At 41.7% G+C, this 17,500-nt stretch overlaps 1 protein-coding gene across 7 annotated transcripts in view; it reads right to left on the reverse strand.

Annotated features, from left to right (window-relative positions):
* zmat5 (zinc finger, matrin-type 5) overlaps positions 1-17,500 on the reverse strand; it is a 122,951-nt gene that overhangs the window by 78,648 nt on the left and 26,803 nt on the right. For 6 of the 7 annotated variants that reach the window (XM_060912666.1, XM_060912667.1, XM_060912663.1 and 3 more), the window contains exons 2-4: positions 15,874-15,962; positions 15,716-15,778; positions 11,046-11,126 (exon numbers count right to left, since the gene is read on the reverse strand). In XM_060912666.1, coding sequence (XP_060768649.1) covers positions 11,046-11,126; positions 15,716-15,778; positions 15,874-15,962 — 233 coding nt within the window. Of the gene's footprint in view, positions 1-11,045; positions 11,127-15,715; positions 15,779-15,873; positions 16,020-17,500 lie in introns of all 7 variants that reach the window. The other variant, XM_060912665.1, reaches the window with a different exon arrangement.

Consider the following 17,500-nt stretch of genomic DNA (forward strand, 5'->3'; position numbering starts at 1 on the left):
GGGCTTTCCACAAGCGCCGGCTGCCGGCCATACAGCCGACTACACAATTAAGTCCAGCCGGCTACTTTAATGACTTATTTTTGTAGCCCACAGGCTCTAAATATTAATTTTCAATTTTAATAAAATTAAATGTTTATCTAACAGACTGACAATAATGTCAAACTGAACCGCACTCATTTAAGTTGTGATTCGCGCTGTTTGTACCGATAACCACAAATTCCCCGCCGACTTCATTGATCAAGGGAGAGTAACTCATCCGCGGCCCTGACATGCGGTGTGCGCGCACTCGGCGGAGGCAGTAGTGTGTCGGGGCTGTCGGAGGCGACATCGGAGGGAACAGAAGCAGAGATAACACTTATTTTGTCTCCAGTAAACCAGTCTTCTCTCGTTCAATTACATGCTGGCATCAAAAGACACCGTTGGTTGTAAATGAAACCAAACTGAGTCGTTGGAGTGCATTTTCATACACAAATGGAGAAATGTTCGCTGAGTGTTTGTGTAGCCACCACTGCAGACCGTTGTTGTTAATTCATAGCATGCTCAGTTGCGTGAATGTGTCATGCACCGAAAAGAGATTTACAAGCCAGGAACGCCTCATGATGCAATACGCAAGAAAAGAAAGAAGATTTACTGCCATTTTAGTTTGTATTTGAGTAAAGTGAATAAATAAATGGTCTGTGGAAAATACATTTAATCCTGGGAACTGTGTGCACAGGAGTTTGTGTTTCCTCGCCCCCGGCCGGCTACTTATTTATCATGGCTGGCTAATATAAGCCTTAGTGGAAAGCCCTGGGAATGCATAAATGTCAAGTTCGATTTTAGATTTACGAACCCGAAAAAAAAAAAAAAAAAGTCGAAAAACCAGCGTGTTTAAAAAAAAAAAAAAAAAAACAAAGTATATATGGGGGGCGGGGGGGGAGTGGGCCCAAGACAGAACCTTGTGGAACACCAAATTTTACTTCAGTATGTCCAAGGAGAAAAAAAAATTAAAAAAAATAATTTACATCAACATACTGATAGCGATCAGCTAAATAAAAGCTGAGCCAGGAGAGCGTTGTTCCCTTAACTTCAACTTTTTCTAGTCTATCCAAAAGAATGATCAAAATGGTATTAAATGCTGTACTAAGGTCAAGCAACACAAGCAGTGAGACACAACCCTGATCAGACACCAACAGTAGGTCATTTACGGTACTACTATAACCAGTGCTGTCTCTGTGCTATGATGGTCTAAATCCTGACTGATACATTTCATGGATGTTATTCCTATGTAAATAGGAGCATAACTGCTGTGCCACAGCTTTTTCTAGGATCTTGGAGATAAAGGGGAGGTTTGATATTGTCCGATAACTGGACAGCTGACAGATCAAGGTCAGGTTTTTTTAATCAGGGATTTGATAACTGCAAGTTTAAAGGATTTGGGTACATAGCCAATCCTAAGAGAAGAATTTATTATTTTTTAGAAGTGGTTCAATTACTTCAGGTATTATCTGTTTGAATGCACATGTAGGTAAGGGATCTAGTACACAAGTTGAGGATTTTGATGTGGAGATCAATGAAAGTAGTTCGATTTCTCTAAGGGGAGTAAAACATTCTAATTGCTGACCTGGTAGTTATATTGTTAAAAAAGACAGGGTTACTTAAATTGTCACTGAATTTGCCTGACAAATTAGTAGTTTGAATTTGTCGGATATTTTCAATTCTGCCATTGAAAAAAAAAAAAATTCATTAAGTCTTTGCTACTACATACTGCAGGTGTGCATGTGTCTATAGTGGTCTCATTCCTGGTTAATTTTGCTACAGTATTAAATAGGAATCTAGGATTATTTTTGTTATCTTCTATTAGGGAGGAGAGATATCATCATCATCATCTGGCTGGAGAGCAGGTGACCACTAGCTTCCTCCATTTCAGCTCGTCAGCAAGGGATTCAATTTCCTTGTCGGAAATGAGATCATATCCTTCACCCATGACTTTCCAGATGTAGGTCAGATATAAGGTGGCTTGTCTACCAGGCCTTCGTTTGCCATGTTGTGGGACATACAAGGCATAAGTCCTTGCTGGCTTGTCTGTGTTCAGACGAAGTTGGTGACCAAGGAAAGACAGTTGGCGGTGTTGTACAGTGTTACTGAGTGGCTCCACCTCCAAGCATTGGTATATGGTCAGGTTAGAGACCATCAGTGCATTTGATGCCAAGTAGGCCTGTCATGATAAATTTTGTTGGACGATATATTCTCAGAAATTATTGCGATAAACGACATCTTTTCAAGACAATTTTATGCCACTAGTAAAATAATGATCATGCAAATACACCCTTTCAGAGAACAGTAAACTTTAAGCCAACTTATTCAACTCAACATTGGAACGCAAAAAAAATAAAAATAAATACACAAACAAAACCACTCACCAAAAACAAGTCTATGGCTCTTAAATATTGCACTTAAGTAAATAACTTTGCACAGGGTAATAAAAAGACATGCTTTTCTTCACAGGCAACATTCTGCCAATCCAGTTCCCCAACGATTAGTACCCAGATAAAAAGTACAAAGTAAGAACATACTGCCAGCTGTCATTTGGATAAAAGTAACAATTAGAACAAGATAACATGTAGGCAAGGGCGTAGGTTTGGTATTAACATTGGTGGGGACATAAACTCAATGCCAACCCCCAGTGGCGCCAACTTCAGGTCAACAGAGGGTCACAATATTTTGCTCCGTTGTGTTCCACCAAGGGCGGCACGGTGGTGTAGTGGTTAGCGCTGTCGCCTCACAGCAAGAAGGTCCGGGTTCGATCCCCGTGGCCGGTGAGGGCCTTTCTGTGCGGAGTTTGCATATTCTCCCCGTGTCCGCGAGGGTTTCCTCCGGGTGCTCCGGTTTCCCCCACAGTCCAAAGACATGCAGGTTAGGTTAACTGGTGACTCTAAATTGACCGTAGGTGTGAATGTGAGTGTGAATGGTTGTCTGTGTCTGTGTGTCAGCCCTGTGATGACCTGGCGACTTGTCCAGGGTGTACCCCGCCTTTCACCCGTAGTCAGCTGGGATAGGCTCCAACTTGCCTGAGACCCTGTAGAAGGATAAAGCGGCTAGAGATAAATGAGATGAGATGTTCCACCAAAAAAAAAACCCCATCATCTCTCCAAAGTCCAGACTTTTAAAATTTGAAGTTCAGAACTGTAGTACTTCATGAATAATAATAATAATAATAATGCAATTCATTTGATTAATTGCAAATCTTGCATGTGATGATTAACTCATTCTACCAATTTGCAAATGTGTCTTACAAGCGAATAGCACATTGACTGTCGGGAGGGAGCATGTTCCTTTCCCTCATAAATGGAAGTAAAACACAAACGGAGCCTTAAACACTGCATTACATTAGGCTGGCAGGGGGAGTCGGCTATCTTCTGTGTGATCTTTAACTAGTTTAAGCTGATGTGATTGATCTAATGGTAAAACAGGACGAGCTCTCTAGAACTTTGACACGTTGAAAGGTTACAATTTTACTTGGCAACAGAATGTATCGGAATTCTAATTGGTTGTTATATTATTGCCCTTTTGGTGTCTTCTTGAGCCCAGAGCAGAGAGGGGAGGGAGAGGAGGTAGTGACAGGGTTTGACAGAGAAGAGTTTTTAGCCTACAGCTTTCAAATGAACCCCCTCAAAGACCAATCAGTTCAGCGTATGCATGTACTTGGTATGTGATGTTTTCAAAAGAGAGGTGGGAGTAACCAAAAATTTCTGATCAAGGCAGCAGAGGCTGTTATGCTTATTACATGAATGTTTTATTTGATTAAAAAAGGTGTCTGATCTATGAACAACGTCCACATCACCATCGGGTTGTTGTTTACATGGGTCATATTATACAAACTTGGTCAGGGCACTCTGCAGGCCTTAACTGAAGCACTTCAAATTAAGGCTTAGCGGGCTGCTAAAGTTTGCAGGCACTTCACAAGCAAGACTAGGTGCAATATTAGCCTTCGTTAGCACAATTTGATGCGTCTTTGTGACTTTAACGAACACCAGTTGTCAGCATCAAGTCAGATTGTTATTTACATGCCACACAAACTTAGAACAGTCATATTCGTATGTTGTCGTTTTTTTACACACTGAATATGAACTGTTGTTAACAGATTCATTTTACAAGCTAATCTAACCTCAAGGACAGTTTGCTGGCTAGCAGCTGGTCGCTGCACTGCAACCGCACTTGCTAACTGACATGGTAGCCAGACTTGCTTGCTGTTTTCACGATCACGACCCCAGAGCGAATATTCATGAGCGAATTTTGCATGGTTTCGCCCAGTGGAAACCTACAGTAACCATTTGTGTACCACACACGGAGTGTGATTTTTTTTTCCCTTCTTCAAATCAGAAATATTGGTAGGGACACGCCCATACCCAATTTGACACCTATGGTCTGTACAACAGAGCAACGTGTTGTCTTTTCCCCCCTTCAGTGGATACCCTGGCTGGATAACTGTTGTATGCTGGGAGACCCCGCCTCTGACAGAGCTGCGTGAGACAACAGAAAACAGCGCAGTGTTTTATTCAGTCAATGGGTCAAGCTAATACTCCAGCGACTTCCCTATGTAGATGTACATGCCAAAATTGCGATTTAAAAAAAAAAAAAAAAAAAAAAACATTTACCGTACGATAAGTCAGTATATTGAATATCGCGACAGGCCTAATGCCAAGCATTATCTTGTAACATGAGGTTGCATACAAGTTGATTTTATTACTCGCATCTTGTGAGATAACCTAGGTTTCACACCCATACAGGAGAACAGAGAGACAGGTTGTTCAACAGAAGGAGAGTTTCGATTTCAATGGGATCATGGTACTTCTCCAGCCTCCAAAAAACTGACCATGCTAATCCCTGTCTTTGGTTTAGATCAGTTTTACTATCAGCAACCATGGAACCCAAACAGCGGAAGTCCGAGACACAAGCGAGTTCCTCCTCATTAACCTGGGAGGTGGTTCTGAGGGCACAGGTTACAAGTCATGTACTCAGTCTTGCTAACACTTCTCTCGAGCCCAACTGATTTTGCTGCATTCGCTGTGGTGCTTAGTTACAACCCCGATTCCAAAAAAGTTGGGACAAGTACAAATTGTAAATAAAAATGGAATGCAATGATGTGGAAGTTTCAAAATTCCATATTTTATTCAGAATAGACGACATATCAAATGTTTAAACTGAGAAAATATCATTTAAAGAGAAAAATTAGGTGATTTTAAAATTTCATGACAACACCACATCTCAAAAAAGTTGGGACAAGGCCATGTTTACCACTGTGAGACATCCCCTTTTCCCTTTACAACAGTCTGTAAACATCTGGGGACTGAGGAGACAAGTTGCTCAAGTTTAGGGATAGGAATGTTAACCCATTCTTGTCTAATATAGGATTCTAGTTGCTCAACTGTCTTAGGTCTTTTTTGTCGTATCTTCCGTTTTATGATGCGCCAAATGTTTTCTATGGGTGAAAGATCTGGACTGCAGGCTGGCCAGTTCGGTACCCGGACCCTTCTCCTACACAGCCATGATGCTGTAATTGATGCAGTATGTGGTTTGGCATTGTCATGTTGGAAAATGCAAGGTCTTCCCTGAAAGAGACGTCGTCTGGATGGGAGCATATGTTGCTCTAGAACCTGGATATACCTTTCAGCATTGATGGTGTCTTTCCAGATGTGTAAGCTGCCCATGCCACACGCACTAATGCAACCCCATACCATCAGAGATGCAGGCTTCTGAACTGAGTGCTGATAACTTGGGTCGTCCTTCTCCTCTTTAGTCCGAATGACATGGCGTCCCCAATTTCCATAAAGAACTTCAAATTTTGACTCGTCTGACCACAGAACAGTTTTCCACTTTGCCACAGTCCATTTTAAATGAGCCTTGGCCCAGAGAAGACGTCTGCGCTTCTGGATCATGTTTAGATACAACTACTTTGAACTATAGTGTTTTAGCTGGCAACGGCAGATGGCACGGTGAATTGTGTTCACAGAATGTTCTCGGGAAATATTCCTGAGCCCATTTTGTGATTTCCAATACAGAAGCATGCCTCTATGTGATGCAGTGCCGTCTAAAGGCCTCTGCATGCTCTTGCGACAGGGCTTTCGCAGACAGTTGTAATTTATCGTTGAGCGGGGAGTAATAGGCGTGTGCGATGTTATTCACCGGCACAACGCAAGGGGGCGCGAAGTCGCTAGGAGTAGTTGGTGGGTGTGGTTAGTGGAGTGTTTATCCTCCGGTTACTTATAATGACTAGAACTTTTTTTATAATGACTAGAACTGGAGTCGTATAGATGTACGTACTTCCTCAATCAACTGCTCTTCATGCTGCTCCATCTTCGCTCGTGTTTTTAAAAATGCCGGTCGTGAAAACAAACCAAACCGGGAAAGTAGGGAAGCGGAAGTGCGTGTACAGCAGATGTAGAGTGGACCAATCAGAGCCCTCTTGTCTGCGAGGCTTCTGCGGTGGTCACAATTTTTGGGAGGTGCGCGCAGAGCGTCTGCGAAGGTGGGGGGGGCTACGCAGACAGTGTCTGCGACGCTATCTGCGAGGACTGGGTTGTCAGCATAAATTGGCCTTAAGGCCCCGAAGATCACGGGCACCCAGTATGGTTTTCCGGCCTTGACCCTTATGCACAGAGATTCTTCCAGAGTCTCTGAATCTTTTGATATTATGCACTGTAGATGATATGTTCAAACTATTTGCAATTTTACACTGTCAAACTCCTTTCTGATATTGCTCCACTATTTGTCGGCACAGAATTAGGGGGATTGGTGATCCTCTTCCCATCTTTACTTCTGAGAGCCGCTGCCACTCCAAGATGCTCTTTTTATACCCAGTCATGTTAATGACCTGTACCTTTAACTTTTCCAGCCTCTTATTGCCCCTGTCCCAACTTTGAGATGTGTTGCTGTCATGAAATTTCAAATGAGCCAATATTTGGCATGAAATTTCAAAATGTCTCACTTTCGACATTTGATATGTTGTCTATGTTCTATTGTGAATACAATATCAGTTTTTGAGATTTGTAAATTATTGCATTCCGTTTGTTTACAAATTGTACTTTGTCCCAACGTTTTTGGAATCGGGGTTGTATTTCTGGGCACCCTCCATTGTTGATTCTAGCAGGCATATGTTGTCAGCAAAGTCCAGGTCATTTAATTTGATTCCATCAACAGGGAATACACGTTCCCTGTAGTGCTCAGTCACTATGCAATACTGCTGTGCATCATCGAGGCCATTCAACTTCTGTATGACAATTCAAAGAGCGCAGTCTTGGTGGATGGCAAAATATCAGACACTTTTGACATCACTGATGTTTTGCAAGGACATGTGTTTGCCCCTTTCCTTTTCATCATAGTGGTAGACCATCTTATGACCACAGCCACCAACAAATGCAACTCTGGTCTTATTACTGCCTTTGGTGAGTCACGAAGAATCCCCGAAGTCAAATTTATAAAACTCTGTGCAGTAGATGACATGAATGTATTTTTAATACATTAGTGTAATGAGGTGCATATATTATTACTCAGACATATTTTGAATGAGATGAGATAATGATCGAAGATAGCATCAGACTGTGGAAGTGTGACTTTTCTACGTTTAACCCCAATGTCAGTATTAGATCAAGACTGTGACCATTATGGGTCGATCCTATGACACTAACCCCTACTGAATCTAAAATGGACACAAATGGTGTTTTCAAAGGGTCTTCTGGGTTATCAAAGTGAATATTAAAAATCTCCGACAACTAAAGCTTTGTCTATGGAAATGACTCCGTCTGAGATAAAATCTGCAAATTCAGAAAGAAACTCAGAATATGGCCCCGAGGGCCTGTAAATACGTAATAGAATTAACCGGGTAGACTTATTTTTCAAGGCTAGATACATTATTAGTATGAAGAACTTCAAATGTATTAAATTTATAACCAGGTTGTGCTCCATCTTGATAGTCATTATAAATAACCGCGACTCCTCCTCCTCTGCCAGTTAGACAAGGCTGGCATATATAACTGCATCCAGGAGGACTAACTTCATTTAATGCTATATATTCATTTGGCTTAATCCATGTTTCTGTTAAACACAGTGCATTAAACTCCTGACCAGTAATAAGTTAAACAATTAGTGCTTTAGGTGTAAGAGATCTAATATATAATAGCCCTACCTTTAGATCAAAAGGTGCTGGCAGTGGCTGTACAGTCAGTATGATCTAATTTTATATTGATTAGTTTACTGAAACAAACTGAGTATTTCTACTTTTCTGTCGAGCTTGGGGAACAGACACAGTCTCGATGTAGTGGACCCTGAGTTAGACCCCAAAGCCGTTTGTTTTCAGGATAATGGCTGGCTGATGAAATTATTGGCTGGCTAGCTGACTCAGCCAAAACCTTAATGGCTGCTGCAGCCACCAAAATGTTTATGGCTACAAATGGCTGATACTGGACGTCACTGTGTGGCATATATCCGGGCAAACGGATCAAACAAATGGGGGGAATAAATAGCAAATTACCACAGGTCCCCTGGTCTCTTACTTCATTGTAAATATAAATCTAGCAAGATTGTAGTTCAATGCTAATAATAAGCTAATCTGGATTGTTCGAGGAAGGCATCTAGCTATCTACTCTCACTAGCAATGACCAGTGAAGGACTGGCAGCTATCTTACTATGATGAAAGTAGAGTGGTGGAGTACTTTTTTTTTTTAATCAATCTCGAAGTATGTGAAACAAAAAAAAAAACCTTTACACTTTCCCTCAGCAGCGGCAAAGAATGCAGCCATCTCGTCGATATCGGAGTCGATTGATGCTCTGGGTGGGTTCCTGGGTTCCCCAGTGTATCGTGGTAACGGTGTGAGGGGCGGGAAGCCAGACAGGTAGTCACAACGGCAAGCTTGTGGTGGCTCTCTGTGCTGTGATATCAGTTCTAAATCTCTACAGTGTATGCCTATACGTCTCTATTGTGTTACTACTAGTGTGTACAGTTGATCATGTTTGTGTCACTTTTCTTGTAGCTCATGATGTGGATAAACCCATTATTTGATGTACACAATTCTTAGTGGCTCAGCCAAATTTTATTAGATAGCGGCTCAAATTGGCTTACAAAATTATTGGCTGGCGGCGGCTCAAATTCTAAATGGCGGTTTTAGCGGCGCCTGGCGGCGGCTTCAGGGTCTACCCTGATTGACGACTCTGTGAACCTAGCAGACAGTTGGGTTAGCCTGTTCGTCTGCTCCCTGGCCTTGGCTCTGGATCGTCAGACGTTAACTAGACCTGTTCTGAGACTATGAGCTATGCTGCAAGAAATGAGAGCAGCACCTTCCCGAGTGGGATGGATACTGTCCCACCCTAACAGGCCAGCAGTGCCCTCAAAATTAGTCGAATTATCTATAAAGCCCACACTGTTTTCAGAGCACCACCTGGACATCCAGCAGTTCAGTGAACATAACCTGCTGTAAGCTACATTGCCACACCGCATTGGGATGGGGCCAGAGCATACTACAGCATCAGACATTGCCTTCGCTAATTTAAAACACCTCTACAAAAAAAAAAAGTTACTCTTAGTAACTTCAGACTGACGAAGGCATGTATCATTAGCTCCTACATGGATAACTATCTTTGAGAACCTGTGCTTGCCTAGGACCCTAAGATTACCTGCTATGTCTGGCACCCTGGCTACCGGTATACACCTGACTAAAGCTGCTGGTGTCCCTAAAGGCCTAGCTAATTTCACATGTCGTATGATAGAGTCCCCTATAACCAGAGCTCTTTCAGGTTTCTCAGCGGGTGCATCACTGAGGGCAAACCTGTTCGACACGTGGGGGAGTCTCAGCAGTAGCTTCGGCTCTACGCTTATGCCGCAGTCACACATTTGCCCCGCTGTGAGGGCTCTAATGCCGGAGTTGGGGGATTGCTAACTACATCTAAGGCATCCAGACTTTCCCCTGCAGAAACTACACTGTTCTCATTCGCACTAGCCCTCTCTAAAAAGTCTGGATACTGTATGCACCTCCAAAGCTGCAATCTTCTCCATCAGAGAGCTAACTAATCTACACATCACAAAGCAAATCAGTAGCGACAGAGGAAGAATGACTAAACATCTTGCACTCAGCACACTGAACAAGCTGACGGTGTGCCATGATGAAAGATTTCACATACCTTAATCGAGTATCTGTTGATATTAAAGCAGATCCGATGCGGATAGCCTCCACTTGTGGCCTTTACGCAGGAGGAGGAGAGGGGGGAAAAAAAAAAAAAAAGCTTCTGGTCTTGGCATTTTTCCGAAAAATAAAATAAAAAAATTTAGAAAAAGGAAAGCAAAAGTACAATAAAAAAAAATGAAAAAAGGATACTGGAAAATTATTTGCAGAGGAGAAAAAAAAAAAGGTGATAAATGCCAACACTTGTCTACACAGTCATATTTGTCTCTTCCAGTTTAAGCAGGTTTAAAATCAGGCTCAAACCCCCATTCACAACAGCCATGTATACCTACATGCCCTTTTGCAAATTAAAAACTAACACTAGGCTTGTTAACACACCATATGATCAAAAGTATGTCAACACCCAATCTTCACACCCATGTGGGTCTTCCATAAACTGCTGCTATAAAGTAAGATGCACAGTCTTTTAGAAGGTCTCTGAATGCTGTAGCATTAAGATTTCCCTTTACAGGAAATAAGGGGCCTAAACATATACGAGTAATGTCCATACCCCTGTGCGCAAAGGAAGTTTTATACAAATATTTTGCCAAGGTTTGTATGGAAGAAGTTGAACAGAGCCCTGACCTCAACTCACTTTTGGAACACTGTGTGACAGGCCTCCTCACCTGAAATCAGTGCCACATTGCACTAATGCTCTTGTGGCTGAATGAGTACAAATCCCCACAGCCACATTCCAAAATCTAGTTGAAAGACTTCCAAGAAGAGTGGAGGCTATTAGAACAGCAAAAGGAAGTACTAAATCTGGAATGGGATATTCCAAAAGCACAAAGACTTTGATGGTCAGGTGTCCACAAGCTTCTGTCACTATAGCATAACAAATAAGTAGCTCACCATGAATATTTTGCTCCAAATTCTTCATATCCTGTTCAGACATATGGGAGTACCGGCAACTGGGGCCAAATACACACTGACCTGAAGGGGAGACAGAGGTCTATTAATCAGAATACAGTTAAACACAAAACATCACAGTGGTTTCACAATTCCCATGCTTAAAAGGAACAGTCCACCGTAATTTCATAATGAAATATGCTCTTATCCGAATTGAGACGAGCTGCTCCGTACCTCTCCGAGCTTTGCGCGACCTCCCAGTCAGTCAGACGCAGTCAGACGCGCTGTCACTCCTGTTAGCAACGTAGCTAGGCTCAGCATGGCCAATGGTATTTTTTGGGGCTGTAGTTAGATGCGACCAAACTCTTCCGCGTTTTTCCTGTTTACATAGGTTTATATGACCAGTGATATGAAACAAGTTCAGTTACACGAATTGAAACGTAGCGATTTTCTATGCTATGGAAAGTCTGCACTATAATGACAGGCGTACTAACACCTTCTGCGCGCTTCGGCAGCGCATTGATATCTGAGCTCCGTATCAATGCGCTGCCGAAGCGCGCAGAAGGTGTTAGTACGCCTGTCATTATAGTGCGGACTTTCCATAGCATAGAAAATCGCTACGTTTCAATTCGTGTAACTGAACTTGTTTCATATCACTGGTCATATAAACCTATGTAAACAGGAAAAACGCGGAAGAGTTTGGTCGCATCTAACTACAGCCCCAAAAAATACCATTGGCCATACTGAGCCTAGCTACATTGCTAACAGGAGTGACAGCGCGTCTGACTGACTGGGAGGTCGCGCAAAGCTCGGACAGGTACGGAGCAGCTCGTCTCAATTCAGATAAGAGCATATTTCATTATGGAATTACGGTGGACTGTTCCTTTAACCCCAAATGTAAGTCAGCCAAGACATGTTTGGTCTCATTTTGTACTGAAGCTACAACAGTGTGATTCTACATACCTGTTTTTTAAAATAAATAAGTTCACAGGACTGTGATGTAAAGAAATCTAAACCAAGATAAATCATGTCAAATCTCTCAACTTTTAATGTAATACAGCAGCCAACAAAATTCAAGCAAAACAAATAGAAACTCAGAAAAACTGAAAGAGACTTGTAACCTTTTTGCACAATACATTCACACTTATAATGGGGCATGTGACTGTCCTCAGAATTAACCAATCACATTCAAACTCATGTTCAAAAGCAATTATGATACACCTGTCAATTAAATTATTCTGATTAACGCCATATAATGAGCCAATTTCTGTAATATCTCCTGTCACATTCCCTTGGCTTCATCTGACCGCTGAAGGAGCTGCAGGAATATCTGGCAAGTACTAGTCACTTCATGCATGTGAATTATTTTTTTTCGCAGTCTGGTTTCCATCAAATCTTGCACTCTGATTGGCTGGCGAGCGAGTCCGTATCCCACGACACGGACCTCTGGCGACTCACTCGTTCACAACAAACATGGTAGCAATTTTTGTCAACATTTATTTTTCACATTTCTCAGGAGAATAGCATTAATTTTACAGCATGGATAGTGATAATGACAGTGTTCACAGCGAAAGCGAGTTTTACTACCCTGAGGAAGAAGAAAAAACATTTCAGGAGAAAGCTAAAAACCTGTAACTGCTGCCAACGCTGAGCAAAAACATGGCTGAAACCTGAATGACTCAATTTTGTCTAAATAGGGGACTACATAGGCAGCAAAATGTAGTTTTTTTTTTTCCTGCCATGGAAGTGCACTTATATACTAAGGAGGAAGCAATCTGCATTACAGCCGTGAATGAGGATTCAAAATGGCGGCTCGCCTCGGCTCAGTTTTCCCCTTTCGGGCACGCTCGTTTTCTGTCAGAATTTGGTAAAGAAAAAAATAAATATATTATTTACCAGCTTAAGGTCGGTCCATATGGTGAAATACCGTGACCTCGGCCTCGGTCAGTACTTTCAAGACCTCTGTCACGGTATTTCACGATACGGACCTCCCAGCTGGTAAATAACACATGTACTCATGTTTGGGCTTTGGAGTAGGATGACTAGACTGAAGAAAAATAATCCACACCCACCTAAAATCACCCCAAACCATGGGGGGGGGGGGGGGGGGGGGGGTTATGGTCTGACGAGACCAAGGTAGAACATTCAGACACAATTCTAAAAAGATAGGTTTGACACAAAACAAGACAGCTTATCCCCAAAACACCATACCCATGGTGAAGCATCATGCTATGGGACTGCTGCATCCATTTTAGCACAAAACCTTCAGGCATCTGAGATTGAAGAAAAATTTCACCCTCCAGTGTGTTGTACATCGTTCTGGATAACAGCTTCTGCTAAATACCAGACCATTATTAAAAAATGTTCTGTTTCTGGTCCACCGGCCGGGTGAGTGCCGTTTGTGCGGTTGAAATTTTTTTTAACGCTGGTTTTTCGACATTTTTTTCGTGTTCGTAAATCTAAAATCGAACTTGACATTTACGCATTCCCAGGGCTTTCCACTAAGGCTCACACTAGCCAGCCATGACAAATAAGTAGCCAGCCGGGGGAGAGTAAACACAAAAACTCCCGTGCACACAGTTCCCAGGATTAAATGTATTTTCCACAGACCATTTATTTATTCACTTTACTCAAATACAAAGTAAAATGGCAGTAAATCTTTCTTTTCTTAAGTATTGCATCATGGGACGTTCCTGGCTTGTAAATCTCTTATTTTCGGTGCATGACACATTCACGCAACTGAGCATGCTATGAATTAACAACGACAACGGTCGGCAGTGGTGGCTACACAAACACTCAGCGAACATTTCTCTATTTGTGTATGAAAATGCACTCCAACGACTCAGTCTGGTTTCATTTACAACCAACGGTGTCTTTTGATGCCAGCACGTAATTGAACGAGAGAAGACTGGTTTACCGGAGACAAAATAAGCATCATCTCTGCTTCTGTTCCCTCCGATGTCGCCTCCGACACACTACTGCCTCCGCTGAGTGCGCACGCGCAAACACACCGCATGTCGGGGCCGCGGATGAGTTACTCTCCCTTGATCAACAAAGTCGGTGGGGAATTTGTAGTTATCGGTACAAACAGCGCGAATCACAACTTAAATGAGTGTGGTTCAGTTTGACATTATTGTCAGTCCGTTAGATAAACATTTAATTTTATTAAAATTGAAAATTAATATTTAGAGCCTGTGGGCTACAAAAATAAGTCATTAAAGTAGCCGGCTGGACTTGTGTAGTCGGCTGTATGGCCGGCAGCCGGTGCTTGTGGAAAGCCCTGCATTCCGCGCAGAATATAGAATTGAATCAGCTCTGCGCATGCACCGTGTTGCACAAAAAAAAAAAAAAATGGCAGCCACCATGAAGGAAGGAGATCCGAAGTTTTCAAACATTTGCTTAAGTGTGAAATCGCAAAATGGTATTCTAGCGAACAACAAAATAAAGATTCAGAAAAACAAAATCATTCAGTGATCATTTTAATAGTGTAATTTTATCCGAACTAGGCCTAACGGTCGATTTAGAACTACAAAAAGTCCGTGTGTCAGACATTTTAAGTACCCTTGTACAAGTTTTGCAAATGTTGCAGTCAGCATTTAAAATGCTAACTTAAAGTTTTTGTACAAGTTTCAGTTGATTAAACCGTCATATTTTATTAAATGTGTCTGCTTTTGTAATAAAAAAAAAAAGTACTGAAAGGAAAAGCAAACAGCATTGCGATTTCTTATCCATCCATATATTTAAAAATAAATAAATCCCTCCCTCCCGACTGAAAGTTTTTTTGCTCACCCGGTGGACAGGAAACGGATTTTTTTTTTTTAAGGATGGCCCCATTAAATGTATTGAAAACCTGTGGAATGACTTGAGGGTTGTGCACAGGCAATCCCCTCACAATTTGTTAGCTCTGGAGGATTTTTGCAGGGAATTAAATTTAATTTATTTAACCCCCCAGATGTACCAGCTTAGTCTTACCCAAAAAGACTGAGTGCTGTATTACAAACAAAAGGTGCTTTAAAAAAATAAATAAAATTTAAAAAAAAACCAAAAAAAAAAACCACCCAGTACACACTTGTGCACCAAGTTATTGTAAGGTTTCTTCTTTATAACCCATAAAAGAATATAAATTGAAAATAGAAAAAAAGATGTGCCTTTATTGCTCTTGGTTTCAGGCTGCAAAGTGGTGTAATGGTTAGCACTGTTGCCTCACAGCAAGAAGGTTCTGGGTTCGAGCCCACTGGCCAACAGGGGCCTTTCTGTGTGGAGTTCGCATGTTCTCCTTGTGTCCACGTGGGTTTCTTCAGAGTGCTCTGGTTTTCCCCACAGTCCAAAGACATGCAGGTTAGGCTAACTGGTGGCTCTAAAAAATTGACCGTAGGTGAGTGTGTGAATGGCTGTGTCTCTCTATGCATCAGCCCTGCGATCATCTGGCAACTTGTCCATGGTGTACCCTGCCTGTCGCCCATAGTCAGCTGGTATAGGCTCCAGCTTGCCCACAACCCTGCACAGGATAAGCAGTTTCGGATAATGGATGGATGCTTTTTTTTTTTAAAACAATCACAAATCCTGCAATTTAACAGGTATTTAGACAACTTATCTATTGTATGTCTGGGTCACCTTATCTATGTGGAAATGCATCACAATAACAATTGTGCCAGATTCTCCATCAGCTTTACCTGTCTGCAGGAACTTCCTACATCCTTGTTTTGCCCTCTCGTCCTGAAGAACTGCAACTGCATCTATGTTTGGGTAACAGACAGAACATACAAAAATAGAAAAGATGAAGAAAAATCATCGGTTTTTTAGTGCATGCAGCTGATGCAATGCTCATTACCTCGGAAGCTGTCGAACCACGCTTTTTTGGCTCTATGGTGCTGGACACCATTCAGATGTTTCTTTCTGTTGTGCAGCGTATCCTGAAAGCTGCGATCACAATAATCACAGTGATAGCGCTTTCCCATTCCTCTTAATCACTGCAAACTGTGCAAAGTTCCAGAAAGATCTGATCACACTTGGCTTATTGGCTAACATGACCACCACTTTAAAATGCATTCTACAGCTAGGTTAATGCTATGTTCCATTTACCTCGAAAGTCGGAGCTGAATTGACCGCGTTCCCGTGCAAGTCAGGAAACCAATACCAGCAATTCTTCATTTGCACATGCCGTCATAGCTAATTACGTATGAGGCTTTGAACCGAAAGTCGGCCATGTTGGAGGATTTACACAAACTCACGTTTATTATAGAACAGTGGTTAGCACAGTCGCCTCACAGCAAGAAGGTTCCAGGTTCGAACCCAGCGGCCGGCAAGGGCCTTTCTGTGTGGAGTTTGCATGTTCTCCCCGTGTCTGCGTAGGTTTATGCAGAGGATGAATTTCACCCTGTTTGAAGTGTGCATGTGATGAATAAAGGTTTCTTCTAAAACATGTGCTCGTGAGGTTGTTACACTCAAGAATTCCTTTAGTTTCTTTGCTAAGCCTACTCTCTGTGCTGTAATTGGATGCAGGCACAACTCTATTCGAGACAAGGGGACTTAACCTCCTAGGGCTTAGCGGTCACATGCGTGGACAGCACTTTATGGAAATTCGGAACAAGAATCCACATATGTGGACATACTTTTTCTCTAAAAGTACATCTTATCAAAAGATGATGCTTAGTTTTTATTCTAATCAGGTTCTAATAAGCCCAAATAGCAAAGAGAAATAAAAAAAAAAATGCATGTAAAAAAACAGCTTGGGCCTTAAGTTCTTTAGAATTCCAGTAATCATAAATAAATCAAGGAGAAAAAAAAAAACAAGAGAGTTGTCCACGGAGCGCAGATGTCATTGGCTGTCCAACATGCACCAGGCTGATCTAAACAATGAGAAAGCAAAAACCACACAAGTCTGCAGTGAACATTTTATCAATGGTAAGTGCTACGAACTAGTTATTAATGAAAGATCACAATATATAAGAAATATTGGATAGTTAATAGCCTGGTCGTGCAGAAACTCGTCGCTGTCAAACGTGACAAAGCCGTGATCCGACAATCAAAGGCTTCTACGATTATTTCATTTTAAAAAGAGCTGTATATAATTTGATGACGTTTTTATTTTGCTTTTTCTTTCCATTAGGGAAACCAGATGACTTCTACAATTTTACAGATCCAGACTGGGCTCCAACATGGGCCACAACAAAATCAAAGATGGTACTAAAGTGGTAGCTCGAAATGATAGGCTTACAGAGTGCAGAAAGAAATGCACAATTATTGAAGAATTTTCCCAAATGATCACAGAGTCAAACAAGATTCATGTCAATCTACTACTTAAAATACTGCAGCCTCCTCGCCCAGTGAGTGCCCTTTTATAACTAAAAGATGTTATATAGTGTTAGGTATCTCTCTCAAAACAGTCAACATGCTTGTTTTTAAAGTAGATTTGAGAAATGACAAGCTTCTAAATCAGACCTGGGCATTTTACGGCC

Source organism: Neoarius graeffei, chromosome 28, assembly GCF_027579695.1.
Source record: "Neoarius graeffei isolate fNeoGra1 chromosome 28, fNeoGra1.pri, whole genome shotgun sequence".
NCBI classification, from domain to species: Eukaryota; Metazoa; Chordata; class Actinopteri; order Siluriformes; family Ariidae; genus Neoarius; species Neoarius graeffei.